Source organism: Lissotriton vulgaris, chromosome 5 (genome assembly GCF_964263255.1).
Source record: "Lissotriton vulgaris chromosome 5, aLisVul1.2, whole genome shotgun sequence".
Classification (NCBI taxonomy): Eukaryota; Metazoa; Chordata; class Amphibia; order Caudata; family Salamandridae; genus Lissotriton; species Lissotriton vulgaris.
In genome coordinates, this window is record NC_141693.1 from 190113503 (window position 1) to 190136203 (window position 22701).

Genomic DNA, 22701 nt, shown 5'->3' on the forward strand with positions numbered 1-22701 from the left:
ACTTCCTTATCAATCAGGGCCTAATCAGTTAGTCAGAGGTAACTATGGCTCCAGGCCCCTGGGGTAACCTTGTGTCTTCGCCCCTCCGGGGCCCTTGCGATGGCTCTTGGGATTGGGGCAGGGCTCCAGCCCTCCCGTGGGCCTCACTCGGCCCAGCGCTGCGAAGGGGGCAGGTGCAGGACGCCAACGCCAGTAGAGGGGCAGGCCCAGCGTGTGTGGAAGATTGGAGGGGGCTCTCGTGCTCCACGGCCCCGTCCGCGACCAGTTTGTGCTCGGCTGGGCTTCCTCCGGGTGCCGGGCCTCACTGTGAGAGGCTCAATGCTGGCAGCGCTCCTTAAGGGGCACAGCAGGGAAGCGCTTGAGGCAGTTCTCGGGCGAGTGCCCAGCAGTCTCTTCAGCCAGGGCAGATTACAGCGCTGATGAGGGGAGCAGGATACAGCGCTCCTCAAGCGATTCAGCAGGTGGTGAGGCAGGGCAAGAATTTGATCAGTTCAGTCATGGGGAGGCAGGCAGGACAGCACAGGCCTAGGTGGAGGCAGGGAGTGCGCAGGGGCAGCACAGTCCAGTACCTGGGCGATCCCCCAGTAGTCTCTGTATGAAGGGCAAGTAGTCTTCTCGGCGCTTAGTTGGTCCTGCGCCCTTATGAGATTGTTTCTTGAAGGGGGGGGGGGGGGGGGGGCTTGAGTTGGAGGCTTGGCAAATTTCCTCAGTTAATTGAAGATGATCCCTGGGTTCCCCTACCGCCGGGCCAGATCAGTGGGCTAGCCTAGGATACCTCACTCAATTTAAGAGGCAGCACCCAAGTCCTGTCACTTCCAGTGGCATAAGTCCCTGACTAGGCCCTACCGCCTAAATCTCCTGCGTGGGTCCCCCAGGTCAGTGATGCCCCAACTGACTAAAAAAAGTTCCCTCTCTTGCTTATATATGCCCAGGTCAGGTGACCACTTTCTAAGGCGGCAAAAATAGGCTCCACCTTTCTTCTGGAAGGTTCCAGGAGCTTCCCCACTCTACCTATGGGCAGGGGATGGCAGGCTGGCATTGCAACAATATATGGGGTCCCAGCCAGCTCCTGGCAACTAGGGTGCTACACTAAAAGACCACGCTGCAGTAGCAGGGGCCAGTGGCAGCCATGTTTGGAGTAGAGAGCCCCTGCACCCAAACATGGATTGGCCATGGAAAGGTGCTCGGAGACCTAAGGGCCAACAAAAAGAAGGTGGGAAAAATGAGGCAAGGGCGAAAAAAAAATAGGGAAAGACCACCCTAGGGCTGACAGGTCTAACATGCGTCCCCCCCCCCCAACCGAAAGAGGGGAGAGCTACCGAACCTCTAGGGAGTTCTCGTCACTAAGGCGGAGAAACCGGGAGAGACCGTCAGCATTGGCGTAGTCAACTCCGGGCCGATGTTCCACCCTAAAGTCCATCCCCTGTAGGGAAATGGACCACCTTAGCAACTTGGGATTTTCGCCGCTCATCTGCATGAGCCAGCGAAGGGGACGGTGGTCGGTTTGAATTAGGAATTGAGAGCCAAAAAGGTATGGCCTCAGCTTTTTCAAGGCCCAGACCACAGCGAAGGCTTCTCGCTCGATGGTACTCCATCGCCGTTCCCGAGGGAGGAGTCTTCGGGAGATGAAGGCCACAGGTTGGTCTTGGCCGTCATCGTTGAGTTGCGATAGCACGGCACCTACGCCATGCACAATGAATTCTTTCTGGAAGTCCGGAGTGGCCAGCACCGGAGCGGTGCACATCGCGCGCTTCAGGGTTTCAAATGCCTCCTGGCAAGCAGCCATCCAGATCACCTTGCGTGGCTGCTTTTTGGAGAAGCGTGGCTCCGTGGTTAGAGGTGGCAGACCCGGAAGCTGAGATCGACCGTGGACCAGGGTTCGATTCCCCGCCTCGGCGGGTCTCGGGCTCAAAATTCCGTGGACTCGACAATTCTCGCTCTGGTGCCTACTCAACTCACGGTGTCACACTCTGCGACTCTGGGCAATAGCTTGCTTAATCTCCACTACGGCCCCTCGCGGCAGGATGCCTGGCTTTCACCTTGTTGACACCCTGCCGGGGTTTCTCACAGGGGAATACCAGGACGGGTTCCCTAAGCAAGCGCCGGGACGCTTACGGGCAGCTGTGCGCTTTACAAGTCCAGCACATTTACATTTACAATTTACATTTACATTTGGACGTCAACTCGGTCAAGGGGGCCACGATCGTGCCATATCCCTTGACGAACCTGCGGTAGTAGCCAGTGAGGCCGAGGAAAGCTCGGACCTCAGTCTGAGTCTTGGGGGGCTCCCAGGCCATGATGGTCTCAATTTTGGCCTGGAGGGGTTGCACCTTACCCCCGCCCACCAGGTGTCCCAGGTAGACGACAGATCCCTGTCCAATCTGGCACTTGCTAGCCTTGATGGTGAGGCCAGCACGTTGCAAAGCCTGCAGCACCTCCTGGAGATGCCGCAGATGGTCCTCCCAGGTGCTACTGAAGACAGCTATGTCATCCAGGTACGCCGCTGAGAAGGACTCCAGGCCAGATAGCACCTGGTTCACCAACCGCTGGAAAGTGGCCGGAGCATTCTTGAGCCCGAAGGGCATCACCCGGAATTGTAAGTGGTCCTCTGGGGTGGAGAACTCTGTCTTCTCCTTCGCTCCATCGGCCATGGCAATCTGCCAGTACCCTGATGTCAAGTCGATGGTAATAAGGTACTTGGCTGCTCCCAGCCGGTCAATCAGCTTGTCTGCCCGTGGGATCGGGTGCGCGTCTGTCTTGGTGACTGAGTTCAAGCCCCGATAGTCCACACAGAACCGAAGTTCTGGTGTGGTGCCCGGTGGGGCCGCTTTCGGGACCAGCACGACCGGACTAGCCCACGGGCTGCTGGAAGGTTCGATCACCCCCAGCTCCAGCATTTGGGCCACCTCACCCTGGATGCTGTTCTTCACCTTCTCGGACAGCCGGTAAGACTTGGTTTTTACTGGCGGACTGTCCTTTGTCCACATCATGGGTACACAGATGTGTAATTCCAGGCGTGAGGGAGAACAACGAGGCGTGCTGCACCAATACCTGGCGGCAGTCCCTCTGTTGCTCTGGGGTCAAGGATGGGGAGAGGACAACTCCCTCCACTGAACCATTCTTCTCCTGGGCCGCCAGAAGGTCAGGAAGAGGTTCACTCTCCTCCTCCTCGCTCCCATCCATCACCATGAGGAGAGCAAGCTCAGATCGCTCATGGTGAGGCTTCAGGCGGTTGACATGGAGCACCCGATGGGGCTGACGGGGGGTCTTCAAGTCAACAACGTAGGTGGTCTGGCCTCGACGCTCCACAATCTCGTACGGACCAGTCCACCGGTCCTGGACGGCCTGTCCACTACCCTTCCGTATCTAGGGGCAGCTCCATCCCAAGCGCTACACTAGCCACCCCGGGACTCTTGCCACCAGTGGGGGCTGAGGGTCGTTTGCGACACTGGGCATCTCCCTTGTAGTGTCTGACCTCTCCGCACTCATAGCACCGGACCACTTTTGGCTGCTGACTCTTGTCAGGGTAAGCGGGTTTTAGGGAATGGGACTGAGGAGGGGTACCTACTCCTCTCCCAAACTGTCTAGTTTGTGGGCCTCGTGAGAACTCCGTCTTTTTATCTCCACCCTCTTTCTTCTGGGGGGCGCCCTATCTGCCTTTCGGGCCATCTCCTCCGGGGCCCTTGTGTGACACCCGGGTGCTGACCCAGGTATCCGCCTCCTCCGCAAGCTCACGGGGATCAGTAAGCTTGCGGTCCACCAGATGTTGGCGCAGCTCCGGAAAACACTTATCCAGAAGGTGCTCTCTCAAAAAAAGATTGTACAGGCTCTCATAATCACGCACCTCGCTGCCACACACCCAACCATCAAGAGCATTACGGGTATAGTCAAAAAAATCCACCCAATTCTGCGTGGACAGCTTATGGCTGCCACGGAACGTCTGCCGATACCTTTCGGGGTTGAGGCCAAACTTTTTAATAAGCGCCTCCTTCATGGGGGAATACCTGAACTGGTCTGCTTTCTCCAAGTACAGGAGGGTGTCACTGACGTCAGGAGGTATATAACGGTACAGGCCACCTCCCCAATGTTTCTCGGGCACCCAATGGGTGGTCAAGGCCACTTCATATGCCTCCAACCACCCAGCAATGTCATCCCCCTTGGTGTAGCTCGCTATCACCTCCTTAGGTAACCAGAATCTGGGCTCCTGCTGAGCCCCTGGTACGCTGCCACCATTAGGACTTCCTGGCGCACCCAACTGCAATGCTCTCATCTTTATTTCCTTGAGCTGAAGCTCGTGCGCCAACTTCCTTTCCTCCATAGCTAACCTTTCTCTCTCCAAAGCAAGCTTCTTATCTTCCCTTTCTCTCTCCCTCTCGTGCTCTAGCTTGGCAAGCTCCTACTTCAATCGCCTCTCCTCCCTCCTGTCCTCATACTCCTGCGACGATGCACCCCCTCTAGATACACTACTCCCTGCCCCGGAGCGTCTTCCTTGCAACACATTGTCGGACATATCAATATTGAGAAGGCCTGGGTCTTCTGGAGTGCCCGCCTCCCTTTGTGTGACCTGTTCCCCATCCTCTTCCTCCTCTGGGTGGGCCCCTACCCAATGCCCTCAAGGCGGTGCGAAGTTCTTCCTTTGCGCCTCTCCGCCCAACCAGCACCCCCACCCCCTGACAAAATTCCCTTAACTGCACTACCGTGTACTCATCAAGGTCAGCCAGCTGGAACTCCATTTTGTCAGGTGGGGACCCAGATAACCCGAAAGAAAGATACTAGGACGTAGGCAATAATGCTGGGTCAACACAGGTCCCTACACACTCTGCAGGCTAGACAGTGGGGGCAATTGAGTAAGCTTGTAGGCACAATAGGTGTCCAATCTAATTGCAGCGCACTCTGTCCCACTGGAGGGTGCTGGGTAGCTACAGATCCTGAATCCCACCGCTCGCCAACAATGTAAGAACTGGGACCGTCATTTCCCCGTAGGGTAGCTTGGCTCGAGCAGGTAGGCAACCAGGGGCTTACGTGTAAAGTAGCTACACAACACACTCATCCACTGAGACAATAAGTGGGCGCAATAATGGAGACCACACCAGTACTTTTGATTAAAATCAATAGCTTTTATATAGGATTAAGATCAGGGTAATCAATTCATCAACATTTCAAGGAAAATTCCACTAAAGCATTTTCATCATGGGAGCAAAGGTAGCAATTCAGCAATTAACATAGCCTGTCGCAATGACCTTTTCATCAAGCAAAGTGGATTCTTTCATGAATCATGAACTAGCATTTCAGGTAGTAAGAATAAGCATTACATCCTATAAGAATAAACAGTTCATTTAAGGTAAAACATTTCATCAAGGCTGACAACTCCCTTATGCAGTCTCGGGGCCTTTACCGGCCTTCCGCCCTCCTCCCCTGGGGTTACCTTGTGTCTTCGGCCATCCGGGGCTCTTGCGAAGGCTTTTGGGATTGGGGCAGGGCTCCGGCCCTCCCGTGGGCCTCACTCGGCCCAGCCCTGCGAAGGGGGCAGGTGCGGGGAGCCAACGCCAGTAGTGGGGCAGGCCCAGCGTGTGTGGAAGATCGGAGGGGGCTCTCGTGCTCCACGGCCCCCTCCGTGACGAGTTTGTGCTCGGCTGGGCTTCCTCCGGATGCCGGGCCTCGCTGTGAGAGGCGCAATGCTGGCAGCCAATGGCTGCACGGCTCTGGCGGGGGCGCGGCCGATGACGCGGCCAGCGGCCACCGTTACGTGCTGCAGGCAGAGGATGACTTCAGGCCTAGCACGGCCTGGTGCGCTCGGTGCGGCGGCCCTCTCCTGACATACAGGGGCCGCCGAGGAGGGGGGGGGGCACGATGACGCGCTGGATCCGCTGGTGCACCGACGGCGCTGAAAGGCAGGGTGACTTCGGGCCTAGCGCGGCCATTTGAGGATTCCGGTGGCCCTCTCCTGACACAGCAGGCCGCCGTGGGGGCACACTTCACGGCCGCTGGAGCCACAGACAAAAAGATAGGCTTCGCCGGGCACCTCAGGTAGGCGCTTGAAGGGGCACACAGCGCTTGGTGAGGATCGCGCCAGGGGGGCTTACAGCGCTCCTTAAGGGGCACAGCAGGAAAGCGCCTGAGGCAGTTATCGGGTGAGTGCCCAGCAGTCTCTTCAGCCAGGGCAGATTACAGCGCTGATGAGGGGAGCAGGATACAGCACTCCTCAAGCGATTCATCAGGGGGTGAGGCAGGGCAAGAATTTGATCAGTTCAGTCATGGGGAGGCAGGCAGGACAGCACAGGCCTAGGTGGAGGCAGGGAGTGCGCAGGGGCAGCACAGTCCAGTACCTGGTCGATCCCCCAGTAGTCTCTGTATGAAGGGCAGGTAGTCTTCTCGGCGCTTAGTTGGTTCTGCGCCCTTATGAGATGGTTTCTTGAAGAGGGGGGGGGGGGGGGGGCTTGAGTTAGAGGCTTGGCATTTTTCCTCAGTTAATTGAAGATGGTCCCTGGGTTCCCCTACCACCGGGCCAGATCGGTGGGCTAGCCTAGGATACCTCACTCAACTTAAGAGGCAGCACCTAAGTCCTGTCACTCCCAGTGGCATAAGTCCCTGACTAGGCCCTACCGTCTAAATCTCCTATGTGGGTCCCCCAGGTCAGTGATGCCCCAACTGACTAAAAAACGTTCCCTCCCTTGCTTATATATGCCCAGGTCAGGTGACCACTCTCTAATGCGGCAAAAATAGGTTCCGCCTTTCTTCTGGAAGGTTCAAGGAGCTTCCCCACTCTACCTATGGGCAGGGGATGGCAGGCTGGCATTGCAACAATGCATGGGGTCCCAGACAGCTCCTGGCAACTAGGGTGCTACACTAAAAGACCACGCTGCAGTAGCAGGGGCCGGTGGCAGCCATGTTTGGAGTTGAGAGCACCTGCACCCTAACATGGATTGGCCATGGAAAGGTGCCCGGAGACCTAAGGGCCAACAAAAAGAAGGTGGGAAAAATGAGGCAAGGGCGAAAAAAAAATAGGGAAAGACCACCCTAGGGCTGACAGGTCTAACATTACTTAAGCTGATGACAGACGAAAATATGTGATGGGAAAAGAAGAACACGTTTCTTACCTTCGCTAACGCTTTTACTGGTGGATACAGTATCTACCTGTGGATTCCTCACCTTTTGAATAACCCCCATGCGCAGCATTCCATGGAAACCTTTCTCTCTACCTCTCTCACGTCGACAAGGACGTCACAACACCACGCTCCGCGCATGACTCAGCATGATGTATTTAGAGCCATAAAAAGACCTCGTTGGCATGCTGACATCAATATCCACTCATTTTTTCCGTGCCTCCGAGGCAAATGGCTGAACCAACAATACATATGCCATAACATACATAGCATATGCCAACACAATCTCATACAACCATAAAAAAATAACTGAGATACACTTAAAATGCATATACAGTAGCATAATCATGAGTTTCACAGTATTTCTGATTAGAAACTTCATATATTAACTCTAACCAAACTTAGTTTCAATATACCCAGACAGGCAACAGGGAGGTGGGTGGGACAGTGAGGAATCAATAGGTACATCCTGTATCCACCAGAAAGAGTTACTGAAGGATTCTCCATATTTTGAAAAGATTCCACAAGCAGTCCTGCACTCGGAGGTGGGTGCCTGCCTGTCTGCACCAAAAAATTCTGTAAAACAGAAAGAACAAAATGGCCTTCACTCCTCACTTCCGAAACCAAGCAATAATGTTTTGCAAAAGTGTTGAGGGAGGCCCAAGTTGCTGATTTGCAAATGTCAATCACAGGGACAACTCTAGCCAAAGCAGAAGTTGAAGACTTGACTCTATTACAATGAGGTGGTTCCTTCCTAGCCATGGTGTAGCAGATCTTGATACACAGGATTACCCATCTGAACAAAGTCCTCTTGTGCACTGCTTTCCCTCTCATTTTGTCCGCATATCCAAAAAACAGCTGGTCATCCATCCTGAACTCACAAGTTCTGTCTATATAGAAGCTCTAAGCCCTCTTAGGGTCTAAACGATGTAGCCTCTCCTCCTCCTATGACGGATGTGGGAAAGGGTAAAACGTAGGCAAAGTAATAGACTGCCCCAAGTGGAATGGAGTGACCACCTTTGGAATGAAAGCAGCTCTGGTTATAAGCACCAACGAATCCACATGAAAGGATGTGATAGGAGGCTTAGTACTAAGGGCCTGCAACTCACTCACTCTTCCAGCAGAGGGTATTGCCACAATAAATATAGTCTTAAAGTAAGAAGCCGCAACGGGCAACTATGTAAGGGTTCAAATGGAGAACACATAAGATATGTAAGCACTAGATTAAGATTCTACTGAGGCACAATAAATGGATTGGGAGGAAACTTATTAGTAAGCCCTTTAATGAATCTTAATACTATAGGAGACTTGAAAAGGGAAGGTTGGTCAGGCAGGTGGAATGTCTTCTCGCTGATAAAATAACATCCACCACATCAGGGGAGAGAGAGAAAGAATTCAGGTTGCCCGTTCAATCCGCAGGCATGAAGGTGCAGGCTTTGGAGGTGGGCGTGTAGAACCTTCCCCAGCGAATTCGAGGGAAGGTCTGCCCTGAGAGGGATACGAAGTGGAGGGAAGAGTGAGAGGTAAAAAAGGTCTATGTACCACACCCTTAATGGCCAATGTGAGGCTATTAATAGGACTGTGCCCGGGCTTGGCAAATCTTCCCCAGAACCACAGGAATCAAGGGTATGGGGCAAGGGAACGCATAAAGCAGCGGGTAGCCGCCAGTTCAGTTGAAACACGTATCCAATGCTCCCTGCATCAGATACTGGAGGCTGCAGAACAACGGGCAGTGCGAGTTCTCAATGATGGCAAACAGGTCTAACAGAGGAATCCCCCACAGCCCCAAAATGTGCCGAACCACTTCCGGATGGAGACGCAACTCATTATTGGCTGAATAACGCCGGCTGAGACTGTCCGCACGGGCATTCAGTACTCCGGCCAAGTGATTTGCGATGATGCAAATCTGATGGGTCCCGAGTCCAGAACCAGAGCCGCAGAGCTTTTCTGCAGAGAGGATACTACCCTACTCCTCCCGGTGTGTTCAAATACCACATTGCAGTAGTATTGTTTGTCAAAGCTTGAATTGACTTACGCGAAGGGAAGGGAGAATGGCCTTGAGAGCCAGACGAATTGCCGCAATTGCAGAATATTGATATGCAATAATCTTTTGTCTGGAGACCAAAGACCTATCATCTCCAAATCCGAAAGAAGAGCTCCTCACCCTAGAGTGGAGGCATCCGTTACAATTTTGGCCACCAGATGTGGAGGGTGAAATAGATTCTCTTGAGACTGCCGGACACACCCCACCATTGAAGATCCACAGCAGTGTCTCCGAAGAGCTTGACCAACTCCTTGAGATCTCCGTTGTGCTGAAACCCCTGCTTGCAGAGGCACCACTGAAGCACTCATGTGCCATCGCACATGGTTGACCAACAGACTTCAGGAGGCTAACACACCGAGCAGGCCCAAGACCTTCAGGCCTGGAACCAAATATGAATTTGGCTACAGAAAAGGCCGTTCAGTCTGAGTCTCTGGCCTTGGAGCTGGGGGAGAAGCTGGAGGCACCCCTGGAGATGGAGTCGCAGATATCTCCCCTCTTACCTCACAGGTCTTTGGACCAGAGGATAGCCGACTTTGGCAAAGCATCCCTGGAAGAGAGACGCTGAGAACCATGGCGCCCTCTTCTTCTTGTGCTTCCATTTGGACAAACTCGAAGTAAGGGGAGCTGGCGAATCTGATAGGCCGAGGCCAGGACCTTTGACGACTTCTCTTCTGCTTTTAGCCTTTGCCATGAAAGCTTCACCTCCCTTTCTTTCAAAGCCTTCGGGGTTCATCTATTGACATGACGAACAGGCATAAACATCATGATCAGACAGGCACCAAAGGCAATTGTCATTTGGGTCAGTGATGGACATTTGACCCTCACATTCCCTCCAGGGCTTGAATCCTGACTTTTGCGGGGGAGACATATTCACTTGCAACAACGTTGCACCTACAAAAAAAGGAAGAAATATCCCACCGAATGGAGAGCCAAAGAAAAAACGTTACACGTCAAAGGCGCTGAATAAAGGGAACAGACGCCAGCAACCCGACGAGGTCTTCTTATTGTTTCGATGATGTCACAAGGAGCCGTGGTCTTGTGACATCCTCGTCGAGAAAGCTAGAGAGAAAATGTTCTGCTGAATGCTGCGCATGGAGGATATTTAAAATTTGAGGAATCCACAGGTAGATATATACATCAGAAACCCAGGTTTAGCATTTGGACGCAAGGAGCTCACATTCAATGTTCTATGTGTTAGCGAGCCTGAAAAAGTCATACCACCCTGTGCTAAGACAGTAGAAAAATAGAATATGAGTATCGGAGACAACTAACAATTTAAAGTGTCACTCTTTACAGGAATAATCTTTCATCAGCTCACTTACTGAGACCAAAAGCACTCTGAAGGTGCTGGAAATTGGCTTAATAAACTTCATGAAATATTAATAGGATAACAAAAAATGTGTAAGCAATCTATCATAGAAAACCCAAAGCATAATTATACATATGACTAGTAAACACACCAAGCAATCCTCGGCAGGCTGTGAGTGCTAGTCATGACTCTCTTGGAAAGCAATGACTCAGCTCAAACACCCCTAAAAAACCCAATTTATTTTAAAAAGCACGCCCTCGTTCTTTTAAATGTGTTGCTTTCCAATCCTTCACCAGAACGTGTCAGCCGCTTGCATATGGCATGTCACAGATGAGATGGTCACTGGCAGCAGTTCAGCTATGGAGTGTGAGAGAAAAAAAACAGGGCTCCTCCTGCTGGGCACGACATCTGCTTCTCATTATTGCATCAGATGATAAGCTTACGCTGTGACTCAGGCATAGCTCAATCAGTTCACAGGGACATATGGATTGCACTTGTGTTTTGAAATATAGCTCAAATAGCTGGCATCACAGGTGGAGGCGGCAGAAGCAGCTTACCTTTCTGATGAAGAATGCAGCATGTCAGCTGAGTTTCTATTTGTGTCTCTCTATTTCATTGCATTCGAGGCTGGAATCCTCGGCAAGGGTTTGCCCAGTCTAAACTCACTGCATGCATACAAAACAAAAATAGTGGTCTCTTAAAGAGGAGAGCGTGCGTTCCAAACCGCGTGTTGGCTTTCTTTCGTGATGAAATTAATCTGAATAAGAATCATGGGCGGGAAAACAGGAAGTGATATCATGCCTAAAAATGTAAAACAAGTATTGTGGCGGGAGGGGTGAGGGACCGGGATGGAAGCACCAGGCACAAGGGGGAGTGGGCTCCATGGCAGAACAGCACTGCAATGCAAATTTTAAACAAGGGGGAAAGAGCAGAGGAAGCACGGTGGCTGTAAAGCGGCGCTGCAAGGCAAACAAAAGGTGTACACTTGTGGGAAGTGCTTGTTGAGAATTAAAAAATAGTCCCAGAGCCCAGAAATAAAATGTGACAAGTGGTAGAGCTTAAGTCCTACGGCGATATTTCATGGGAGTTCACAATTAAAAAAAAGATGGGACACACAGGAAGCATTATCTAAGTAGAAGCAACGTTTTTTAAAGGACAATGATGAAAGCCAATCAAAAGCTGGAGGCAGGCTCTAAGCCCACAGAGTGAATACAGCATGTCTTGATAGACAGTGCATGTGCTGCCTAGGCTCGACCTAAAAAGGATTTGGTTCAAAACCTAAATAAGCACCTCATGAACACCTCAAGAACGTTCATGCTTCACCATTCCATTTTTGAAGATTGTTCTTTGAAAGTTGGATGTCAGATTGATTCCCTTTTAACCTACCAAGAAGTAAGTCAATTGAGCATGCAAGATTATTTCTAGCTTTCTGCTGAAATGACACAAAATGGTCATAGAGGAATAAATTCCTAAGTGGATCGTTACTGCATTTTCTCATATTTTTGAAATGGAGCTCGTAAGTAAATGCACTGACACCCACTTCACTCACACCTAATAAGCCGCCACTGATTTTACAAATCCTTTCTATTTTCTCCCAAAACTATTTAAGATTGTTGCATCATACTTTACGTCTACATTCACTAAGCACTATTACATTTACTAACATTAGGGCTGAATATGTGTCCTGCAAAACCCATACATCTGAGTGCCGCCAGCCCTGATGAACATTACTACTAGAACATTAAAATAATAATATTTGTGAATCATTACCTTGGGGCGAAATTATTGGCTCACTTTTACTTAAGGAACTAGATCATAAGGGATCACACACTTCCAGCTAAAACACCATCTTCCCTCATAGAGCTCCTATCCTGCTGCATATTCATGATGAGAGTTATTCTTGCAGTCTGTTAGCAGCCATTATTTGACTCTTATTTTTTGGTTTGATAATTGCATGTAATGCAATATGTCTGGAAATAAAAAAGTATACTTATCAAAATGGCCATTGATGCCATTACAACTGACTAAAAACATGAAAACGGCAAAGCAGGCCCCACCACCTGTTGCACACAACTACAGAACCCCTACTCTAAACCTCAAAAATTTGTATATATTTTAGGACGCCCCTTGTAATGATAGAACAAGGAAACCTAGCTTTGATGCATTTCCTGCCTAGGGCATTTTTAAGCCAATAAGGCATTTTGCACATCAAACACATCACTGGATGTAACCATATTCAGTTTGTGGAAGGGAAATAAAGCAAATAACAGCCTAATTTCTCTTACCGTTTTTGTTGGTTCGAGGGCTTTCTGTAAAGACTCCAGTTTAGAAGGTGCCACTTTGTGGTGCAGGTGAAGCAGAAGCCTCAAAGCATGCCGATGCACATTCTCCTTTCTGGAAAAAGATGTGGATCTCTTAATGTTAGAAACAATATGTGTTGAAATAACAACTTGAGGCTTGCAAGATAATGAACCATCCAGGGTGTCAAAGGCAAATGCTGCAGATAATAAAGCAACTGTATGTTCATAAATAGCAAGTTCATTATATACATGCACAAGGTATACATAAACTATGCATGCAATTTCAAAATTCACCAACCTATTAACCTACTGCACTTGTTATGCTTCTAAACTGGGTAGTTTGGAGGATTAAGTATATGCGGTTATACTATAGTTAATGCCACTGTGTGTTTGGCTTTGCAGAGAAATTAGATGTCAACAAAGGAGTGCCTTGGGGGATTGAAACGTGGAGATTACCAGCAAGTGTAGGGTTTCAGGAGCATCAAGACCCAAGGGTGGAGCAAAGATGTAGCAAATGAACCAAAAGAATGCTGTGCCACTGTAAGAGGCTGGAGTCAACAGAAAAAATAACTATTCTTAGGGCAACCAGCACTGTATAAGATACAAATATAAATACCCATGTCACAAAAAAACAAAATAATTTATGACACAAGAATACGTTGATATGAAAAATAGCATTCCTCTCATAAACTAGGAACAAAAGAAATGGGGTGGAGAAGAGAGGTGGGAAAAACCAGGGGTGGGGAAGAGGGGGGGCAGATTATCCAGTGACAGTTAATCATTGTACAACACTTCCAGCTCTTACCCCCACTATGGAGTATAATCCCTCGTGCTTGATTAAGAACGTTATTGCTATAAAGCAGAACTCTTAGCTAACCACAGCTATCGGACAAAAAACATACTCCACTTGAGGAAAAACATGAACTGAGTCCCCACCTGTTGCTTTCGATCTACATAACTGCCAAAGGGATGGTTTCAAGTTCCTAGCCGGTGGCACAGACCTCTACTGCAAGGAGCCACTTACTGCCCATTACCTCTACCCACAACTGATAATCCTTTAACAGCATTGACTTTTGTGTTTTTATTAACGCTGCCAATGTGCAGGTGCGGCATCTCAGTCTAGTCTCCAGGCTCCTGGAAGAAGAGGAGGAGGGTGAAGGCACGATCCATTTACAGTTTTGTTTAAAAACACAGCATTATGTAAGGAGAAAGTCTGGATAGCGCATGCGGGGGTGCAGTTAAACTAGGATCTCCTCACACAAGCACACATTCCTGATCTGCTGCTGCCATGAAGAGTCCGAGTGGACAACGAAAGAATCCAGGTAAGTAAAAAAAATGTTTTTGTGCATGCAAGTGTGAAAGTGTGAGGATGAATAAGTGAATGTTAGTGTGAAGGAGTTAAAGACGGGGGAGCTTGTGAGAGGGAGTGGTTGTAAGAGGAGTACCTAAGAATAGTGAGGCTGGTGAAGTTGCACCGTGGCCCAGAGGTCTACTGAATCCTATTTTTTAAAGAAGACCATCTGTACATCAGGAGTTGTGACAGTCACTGAGTGTGAGAGGCTGACTCTGTGGTGTTTAAAAGTGAGAACGTGTGAGTACGTTTGTGAATGAGTGACAGGGAGTAGAAGTGGCATGAGAGAAAATGAGTAAGTGAGTGTGAATGAGTTAGAGTGAGTGAGGGGGAAGAAGGAGGGAGGGCGAGTGAAAGAGTGCGGGTGAGTAAGACTGTTTTTGTTAAACTTGTGAATCTGCGGTTGGCCCTAGCATACTTGATATAATTTTGGGCTTACTGAGTATCCAAGATAACATGCAGCTGTAGGAAAGTGCCCCTTTTTGTCATGGTCACTCCCACTTTTTGCTACGGCAAATTAGGATTTTCAACTGATGTGCAGTGGGCCCCTGCTAACCCAGTACCAGTGCTCTTTCTCTAAAGCAAAGGGAAAATGGTCTGGCACACACTTTGCTATCCCTGTAAGTTGCTAATAAGTGGTACCCTGGGTACCTAGGGCATGTATTATGCCACCCTAAGGGACCACCATAAAAGTGCATGCAGCATGCCATTGCAGACTGTGTCATGGTGTAAATCATGAGTGAAAACCCAACATCGCCAAAGTCACTGCATGTAATATATGTAACTCACCCCTACAGCAGGCCTTGTAGCCGTGAGGTAGGGTGCATTATATTACATGTGAGACCATATCTGTATGAGCAGATATGCCCCTGTGCTCTCTAGTTCAATTACTACATGGTTCAGGAAATCCATCTTAAGTGTAGGTACTGGTCATAAGTGTTCCTGGGCTATATGGTGGCTTTACTAAAACCTATGTGTTTAGTATCAAATCAATGTCCGAGTTCAATTTCAGTCTGCTGTTTTTCATCCATTCGGCAACTGTTTTCATTCCTTCGAGGAGGTTGGTTCTGGCGGGGGCGGGGTCTTGGTGAGGGAGAGGATCAGCTGGGTGTCATAGTCTTAGGAGATGATGTTGAGGTCATGTGAGCGGACAATGTTGGCGAACGGTGCCATGTTGACGTTGAAGATGGTCGGGCTGAGGGATGATCCTTGGGGTAGGCCGCATATTGTCTCGGAGACTTGGGATCGGAATCGCGGGAGGCGGACACTCTAGGTTCTGCCGGAGAGGAAGGAGGTGGTCCATTCCAGGGTCTTGTCATGGATCCCAGCGTCGTGGAGGCGTGTGCGCAGGGTGTGGTGGCAGACGGTGTCGAAGGCGGCTGAGAGGTCCAGGAGGATGAGGTCTGCGGTCTCTCCGTTGTCCAGGATGGCTCTGATGTCGTCTGTGGCGTTGATGAGGGCAGTTTTGGTGCAGTGGTTTTTTGCAGAATCTGGATTGGGTTGGGTCCAGGATGTTGTTGTCCTCAAGGTACTGGGTTAGTTGCTTGTTGACGATCTTCTATATGACCTTTGCCGGGGACTGGAGCAGTGAGATGGGCCGGAGGTTCTTGAGGTCTCTCGGGTCCACCTGGTTTCTTTTTTAGTAGGGCGTTGATCTCGGCGTGCTTCCAGCTCTCCAGGAAGGTGGCGGTCTCGAAGGAGATGTTTATGATCTTGCAGAGATGGGGTGTGATGGTGGAGCTGGCCTTGTTGAAGATGTGGTGCGGGCATGGGTCTGATGGAGAGCCGGAGTGGATGGTGGTCATGGTTTTGATGGTGTCGTCATCGTTCATGTGGGTCCAGACGAGCAGGATGTTGTTGCGCAAGTTGGGTCGCGATTCTGAGGAGTCGGTGGCTGTCTGGGAGGGTCTGGTTGTCGAAGCTATTGTTTATGTCGGTGATCTTTCGATGGAAGAAGGTGGCTAGGGAGAGGCACAGATCTTGTGATGGCCGAATGTCGCTGGTGTTTGAGCTGGGGTTGGAGAGTTCCTTCACGATGTTGAAGAGCTCTTTGCTGTTGTGTGCGTTGTGGTCGAGGAGGTCCTTGAAGGAGGTCCTTTTGGCGGTTCGGATGAGGTGATGGTGTCTGCGGACAGGGCTCTTGTGGGCTGCATAGTTGTCTGGTTTCTGGTCGTGGTGCCACTTGTCCTCGAGCTTTCGGCAGGTCTGCTTGGAGACCTGAAGTTCAGCGGTGAACCAGGTGGCTTTTCTGTCTGAACGTCTGGTTTCTTGATTGGGGCGAGCGTGTTTGCGCAGTCGTGAATCCGTTGTCTGAGGTTGCGGGTGGCAGTGTCCATGGGGTCCGTTGGCGGGCTTCGGGGCGAGGGTGGTGATAAGCTGGTGATTGGTAACTTTCCTCTTGCTCCCCCGGATCCCTTGCGGCCATGACACAGCATCAACCACTCTATCCTGTCCTACCAGGATCCCTGCGTCTTATATCCATCCCTTGCCCCCTTTTGCGCATCCTCTAGCTGCTACACCACGCCCCCAGTCAGCTGCCAGGCCCTCACCGTTCCTCTTCTCCCCCAACAGCACTACCTGAACTGGCAACCCGGTCCCGATGAAGATCCTGAATTAAATAGGATCGAAACGCTGTCGACCCACTTACAGCGCTACTCGTGGCGCATTATCAACTTTGGTTCCCAACACTAACAACTATTACTTATTGATCGAGCAAGAACCATTGTCCTTGTATATATTGTTTTTTCACAAGTGTCACCTTGCGTTTCTCGCTGTATATACCCACTTGTCACTTGCGCCGTCACTCTTTGCTTCACTATCACTAGCGCACAAAGCCCCCCTAGGGTTGCCTCCGCATTTTGTGCTCACAGTGCTGTTCCAACTGTTGTGTATGAAATATTTTTTTCAAAAAATATATGATGCTATATGCACATTCAAAAAACAAAAATTACAGTCTCTCTTTTTCTGTTTTCTTGCAATGTTTTGTACATACGCCTTTATTTGTCCTTCTTACTAAATCCGGTTGAGATATTGTTGCTTCAATACTTTGCTCCAGCTGCAACAGGAGGGTCTGGTGAGTGTGGTGGTGCCGGGTGGGTTTATGGAAGGTGAAGTGGATGCAGCGGTGGTCGGTCCAGTGGATTTTGGAGGTGTGGCTGACGGTGATGTGGTTGTTTGCGGAGAAGATGGGGTCCAATGTGTGTCAGGCGGAGTGGGTGGACGTCGTGATGAGCGGTCTGAGTCCGAGGTTGGCGATCAGGGTGGAGGAGTTGCTTTCGTTGTTGTTCTCGAGATGGAAGTTGAGGTCTTCGAGTAGGATGTAGTCTGTGGAGGTGAGGGCGTGCGAGCTGACTAGGTCGGCGATGGAGTCGCTGAACTGAGGCGGGGGTCTGTAGATGAGTGTTCCTCTGAGGGTGGTGTTGGCGTTGATGTGGATCTGGAAGTGCATGTGTTCAGCAGTGCTGAGGGTACCGTCGGTGTTGTTCGAGATCCTGATAGTGTTCTTGTGAATGATGGCAATTCCTCCTTCAGCTCCGTTGGTACGGTCTCTGAGGGCGATCTTGTAGTCGTCCGGGATGGCTATGGCGATGTCGGGGGCTGGGGAGGCGTTCATCCAGGTCTCTGTTAGGAAGCCGACATCCGGGGAGGATGTGTTGAGCAGGTCCCAGAGTTCGACGGGGTGTTTGCGTACGGAGTGGATGTTTAGTAGTATGCATCTGAGGTGATTGCGTCCTGACTCAGTCGGTGGTTTGACGGCTTGGAGGCTGGTGTAGCTGCAGCTCCGGCAGGAGAAGGGTCCTTGGGTACGCTTCGGGGCAGCCAGGAAGTAGGTGGGTGATCGTCCGGAGTGGAGTGCGTGGGGGGTGCTGGCGTCGTAGTGGCGTCGGTTGTCATGGCTGTCGCAGGAGCAGGGGAGGGGGTCTTGCGCTGGGCGCGGTCCGGGTACAGACGGGCTTGCATTTGGCACGCCTTTGGAGCGCCAGCGGCGCATCCGCTGTGCAGCCGTGCAGCGGCCACCATAATAAAGGAAGTTGGGAGGGAGGAGCAGCTGGGAGTCAGGAGCGGGACGAATAGGGGAGCAGGTGAGCGGGGCCGCAGGGGACGCAGCGGCAGGAAAACAGGCGAAAAAGCAGGGGCACAGAAGGCTAAAGGGCACAAGAGGCAAAGGCAAAGGGGCACAAAAGGCAAAGGCAAAAAGGGGCACTGAGGTAAAAGGGGCACAGAGGGCAAAAACAGTACAGCAACAATTTAGCAGGGAAAACACAACAGAGGCAGAGGGGCCTCGAACTTATGGCAGCGGCGGTGGCAGCGAGCACAGGGACATGGGCACACAGGTGGTGCTGTGCGGCATGGGGGAGCGACCTGCCTGTAAACAGGGTCTAGGGTCTCTCCCTTGTCTTGTCTTAATAAATCTGTACTTCCTGTTGCCAGTAAAAGATATTTATGACATGCACCCAGAGTGCACCTTAGAGGTTCCCCCTGAAAAACCTACCACTATCTCATGTGCTGGCTGACTGGTGTCAACCAGCCTGCCATCACAGACTTGTTTCTGACCCACTACAAGTGAGAGCCCATACTCTCCGAGGCCAGAAACAATGCCTGCTCCGGAGGAAGTTGTTTACACCTCCTCCAGGAGGATGGCTAGTGATTTAGCATATAAAGGCCAGGGGCTTCAAACCCCCTGCTGCCTATGATATGCGACCATGGCTTCCCCCAGACCTGGGAGAGGCCAATCCCCGCCCTCAGGCACATTTGGCACCAGGACAGGCAGGAAATTAGCTATGCAAGTAGGCCTGTTGCACCACCAGTCTAGAAACACATCCCTAAGATGGGCTACCTGATATGCTCCACAAAAGAAGCATTAAACCAACTTGTTTTGGGTAGAATTAGTAACTCTGGGAAAAGGTTATGCCCACTCCCCTCAAGAGGTCAGATCGTTCTAGTTATCACGTTTGGAGATGCCAGGACCCCCAGGAGCCCTCTCTGCACCAATAAACAGGGTACCGGAGACTTTGCTGCAGAGCCAAGGCTTGTTTGGGGTCCAGCACGGACACCAACACCACCATGACAGACCTACCTACATAGGACGTCAGCATCAGAGAAGACATCATCGAGAATGGCCCTGTTCGCCTGTTTTGTTCCAATCTACAGGTCTACCTAAAAAGTGAGAGCCTCCAATGCCAGAGACCCCCCAGACAAAATACCTCTGCATTGAGCCCCACAGCCCGTGTTTGAGACTTCCGACAGTGCCCCCTTGTTCCAGAGATCCTCAAGAGCCGAGCCCCCCTTCGGGTTCTGCTAGACTGGTCCCACAGTTCCCACTTTCAGCCTTTTTCTTGTTATAGGTTTTCCCATTGACTTCAGCAGTAGCATTTGAGGCTACCCTTGCGACCAGCACCTCTGCAGCCGGACACACCAGGGCAGGTAAACCGAAACTGCTGGTGCTTCTAAGGACCCTGACCTCTACTTACCTTACGACCAGACGAAAGACCCTGTAACTCTATTGCAAGTACCCCTATGCAGTGTATGCTTCTCCCAAAGGATAACATTACCGTGTTCGTGGCTCATGCCTCAAATCTGACAGCTGTATTTTCTGGGTTTCTGAAAAATCGATAACGGGAAAAGTACTTACCTAATCTCAATGATCTTGGTGTTAAATTAATATAAAAATCTATGTTATTTTAATTTGTGTCATATTTACTTATTGTGTGTGTGTCTTATTTATTGACTCTGTTTGTGCAACAAATGCCTATCACTAACCTCTGATAAGCCGAAGGCTGCTCGACCACACTACCACAAATAGAGCACCTTGGGATTGGTAAAGCAAGCCACTGTACACTAGTAAGGGATACCTGGACTCTGCACAGTGCACCTCATTTTGGTACACTATATAGACACTATATAGACAGCCAGCTTCCTACAACTGCCACTTGTTATGTTGGGAAGATTTCTAAAGCACATAGCTGCCCTAAAATGGGGCTTCCCAGCACTAATTACTAATACGTCAAAACCATCATAAGACGGGCCAAAGCACCACATAAGAAAACAGAGGAAAGCCTAAACTGAAAACAGCCATGTCTTTAACTGCTTTCAGAAGCACAAATGATTTCAAATCTTTCCTAACAGAGAGCACAGAAGAGCGTCCTCCCATTCTGGCTCTTTTAATACGAGGTACATGGCTAGATTGGAGTCTGCCGAGCGCACAGCTCTGGTAGGCAGATACAGTTGCATCAAGGCAGCCAAGCTAGGGGCCGCTTGCTTGTTTAGAATATTGTGGGAAATGCACAGGGTTTTGAATCGAGTACATTCTCAATGGGCAGTGGGCGGAGTTAACAGAGGAGACTGAGCACAATTTGGGGAGAGTAAAAAGTAGTCTGGCAGCTGCATTCTGGGCAATCTGTAACCAATTTATAAAATATTTTGGGCAAATGTAGGACCAGCCTGCAGACGCACACTGGTGCAGTGTGTCTCATATTCCAAATGTTCCATCTAGTCTAGAGACTAAGCACAGAGGAAACCGCATTCTATATTACACTTCCTCAGACAAATCTGACACATTACTTTCTAAACCTGTGATCTTTGCTGATGAGTTTCACCTATGGATGACACCTTGTTTTCAAAACTTTTAGTAGTTTGTTCTAGTACCAATGGTATTCTAAGTGGGGGTCTATCCGTCTTCTGCTTCATCTCATTTCTGTCACAGTAATTTGGACGAGTCCCCTTTTCCTTTTTAGGATGTACAGCAGCTCTGCTCTGTCTGATTACGAAAAGGGGGTACAAGGCTCGTATGTAGAGGATATAGGAAGTCATCACCCACAGCTTCCCTGCCTTTTTAAATCTGCAACAACCTCAAATATTGTATAGTCACTTTGCGGGAATCCAAGGGACAAAACTGCACCAGGTTTTGCTGAATGGAAAATTCAAAATCAACAGGTCCTTTCTGTAGATTTTCTATTATTGCTCTGCTTTAAATCAGAACCTTGATTTCTGTGACTGAAGCCACCAACCTATAAGAAAATATCAACAGCAATTAACTCTCAGGGAAATCACAATTTACACTGCTACTCTTCACTAAATTGGTGGGTGATGCAACAGGAGTAGCTAAAGCTACCAGTCAATTTTTCACTACAGTTTTAGCACAACACAGGAAAGGCTGAATGGGAAGATGCTTACCTTGCAATAGACTTGAGAAAGAAACCATCAAAAAGGCAGGTGCAGAACTCCTCTGAGCTAAATTCGTCTGACACCAAGGTGAGGTTACTGGTAAGTAAGTGCAGGAATATATCTGTAAATGCTGAATCATTTAAGGTCTCCACTGTAAAGGAACAGAGAATATTCACATATTGGTCGAACACCTGACAGGCTCAGTCTCCCAGCTCTATACATTCCAAAAAAATAACTGCCCAGTTAGGCTCTGTCACTTTACGTACATGATGCATATAACAAAACAAATTGCCCAGTAGCATATACAGCTACCAAAAGGAAAACACAAGAAAATGTCAAAAACACGTTTTTCCAAACACAAGGCTTCCTTAAATGCTAGGATGTTGGGGACATTCATATACTTAAATTTTTGACGCAAAATAATTATTAGATACCCAATGTGCTTACCCCACAGGAGTGAAGAATACTAGTTATCACCAAACATGAAAAAAGATCACAAGTAGTGTGACAAATAACCCAATTTATGTTCTACTGACGGGGAATATCGTTTGCATTGTGTGTAACCTTGGAAGGTGTTACAAAGAAAGTAAGACAACTAGCAAAAATGACAGAGACAAGTATATACAAGTTAATATGGCATTGTTAAAATGCTGTGCTACATGGACCCTTCACATACTTTGTGTATCCAATTATTCTTTTGCCTCTTTAATCAATTTAAAGTTTACCACACAAAGGTGATGAATACAAGTTATTGCCCAAAATTCACATCACATCATTTACAAAAACAAAAATCACAAGCATTGTTCCAAAGAAACCGATTTGTGTTTTTCACTGTCCATGTGATGCCAATACTATGCCTTTGCAAACTAAAGTCAGGAAAACTTATGTATACTCTTACAGTGCGATCAGGAAGAAAGGAAGGACATTGACTGACCTAAAGGAGGCAGGAGCCTGAGTAGGGCATTTCTGTTTCGCTGTTTTGTGATGTGGAGCACGTAGTACAGACACACCTCACATGCCACTCGGTTTTCCTGGAGGAATCTAGTATAAGAACAAGCCATTGTTCATCAATCAAACAAACATATAATGGGAGCTAAAAGGAGCAACATGCCTAATGATGAAAAAAATGTGAACCGACAGGATAATTCTGGTTTGAAATGGTCAGACTGAAAATGACAAACCTGGTAAATGTCTCTGGAACAGTGCTGGGGTATGTAACCACTGACTTTTCTTCAGCTGGCAGCTTTTGTTCAACATTGTAGGTATAGTCATCCACTACGAAGGACTGAAGCAGTGGGAGGAATCTTGTGATCAGCTCTGGTTCCTAATGTTAAAGATGGATACAACAACCATTAGTCAATATCTTGATATTCATCTTAAATGAGAACCAATCTTAAGTTATACAGTACTCTACCATGAGCTGGTTATGA

The 22701-nt window shown here is 49.4% G+C and overlaps 1 protein-coding gene across 1 annotated transcript in view; it reads right to left on the reverse strand.

Moving 5' to 3' along the window:
• The window catches only part of NELFB (negative elongation factor complex member B), a 253623-nt gene that overhangs the window by 45291 nt on the left and 185631 nt on the right, over window positions 1-22701 (reverse strand). Inside the window, exons 9-12 of the mRNA XM_086921137.1 lie at window positions 22453-22595; window positions 22206-22312; window positions 21281-21422; window positions 12742-12850 (exon numbers count right to left, since the gene is read on the reverse strand). Coding sequence (XP_086777263.1) covers window positions 12742-12850; window positions 21281-21422; window positions 22206-22312; window positions 22453-22595 — 501 coding nt within the window. The remainder of the gene's footprint in view (window positions 1-12741; window positions 12851-21280; window positions 21423-22205; window positions 22313-22452; window positions 22596-22701) is intronic.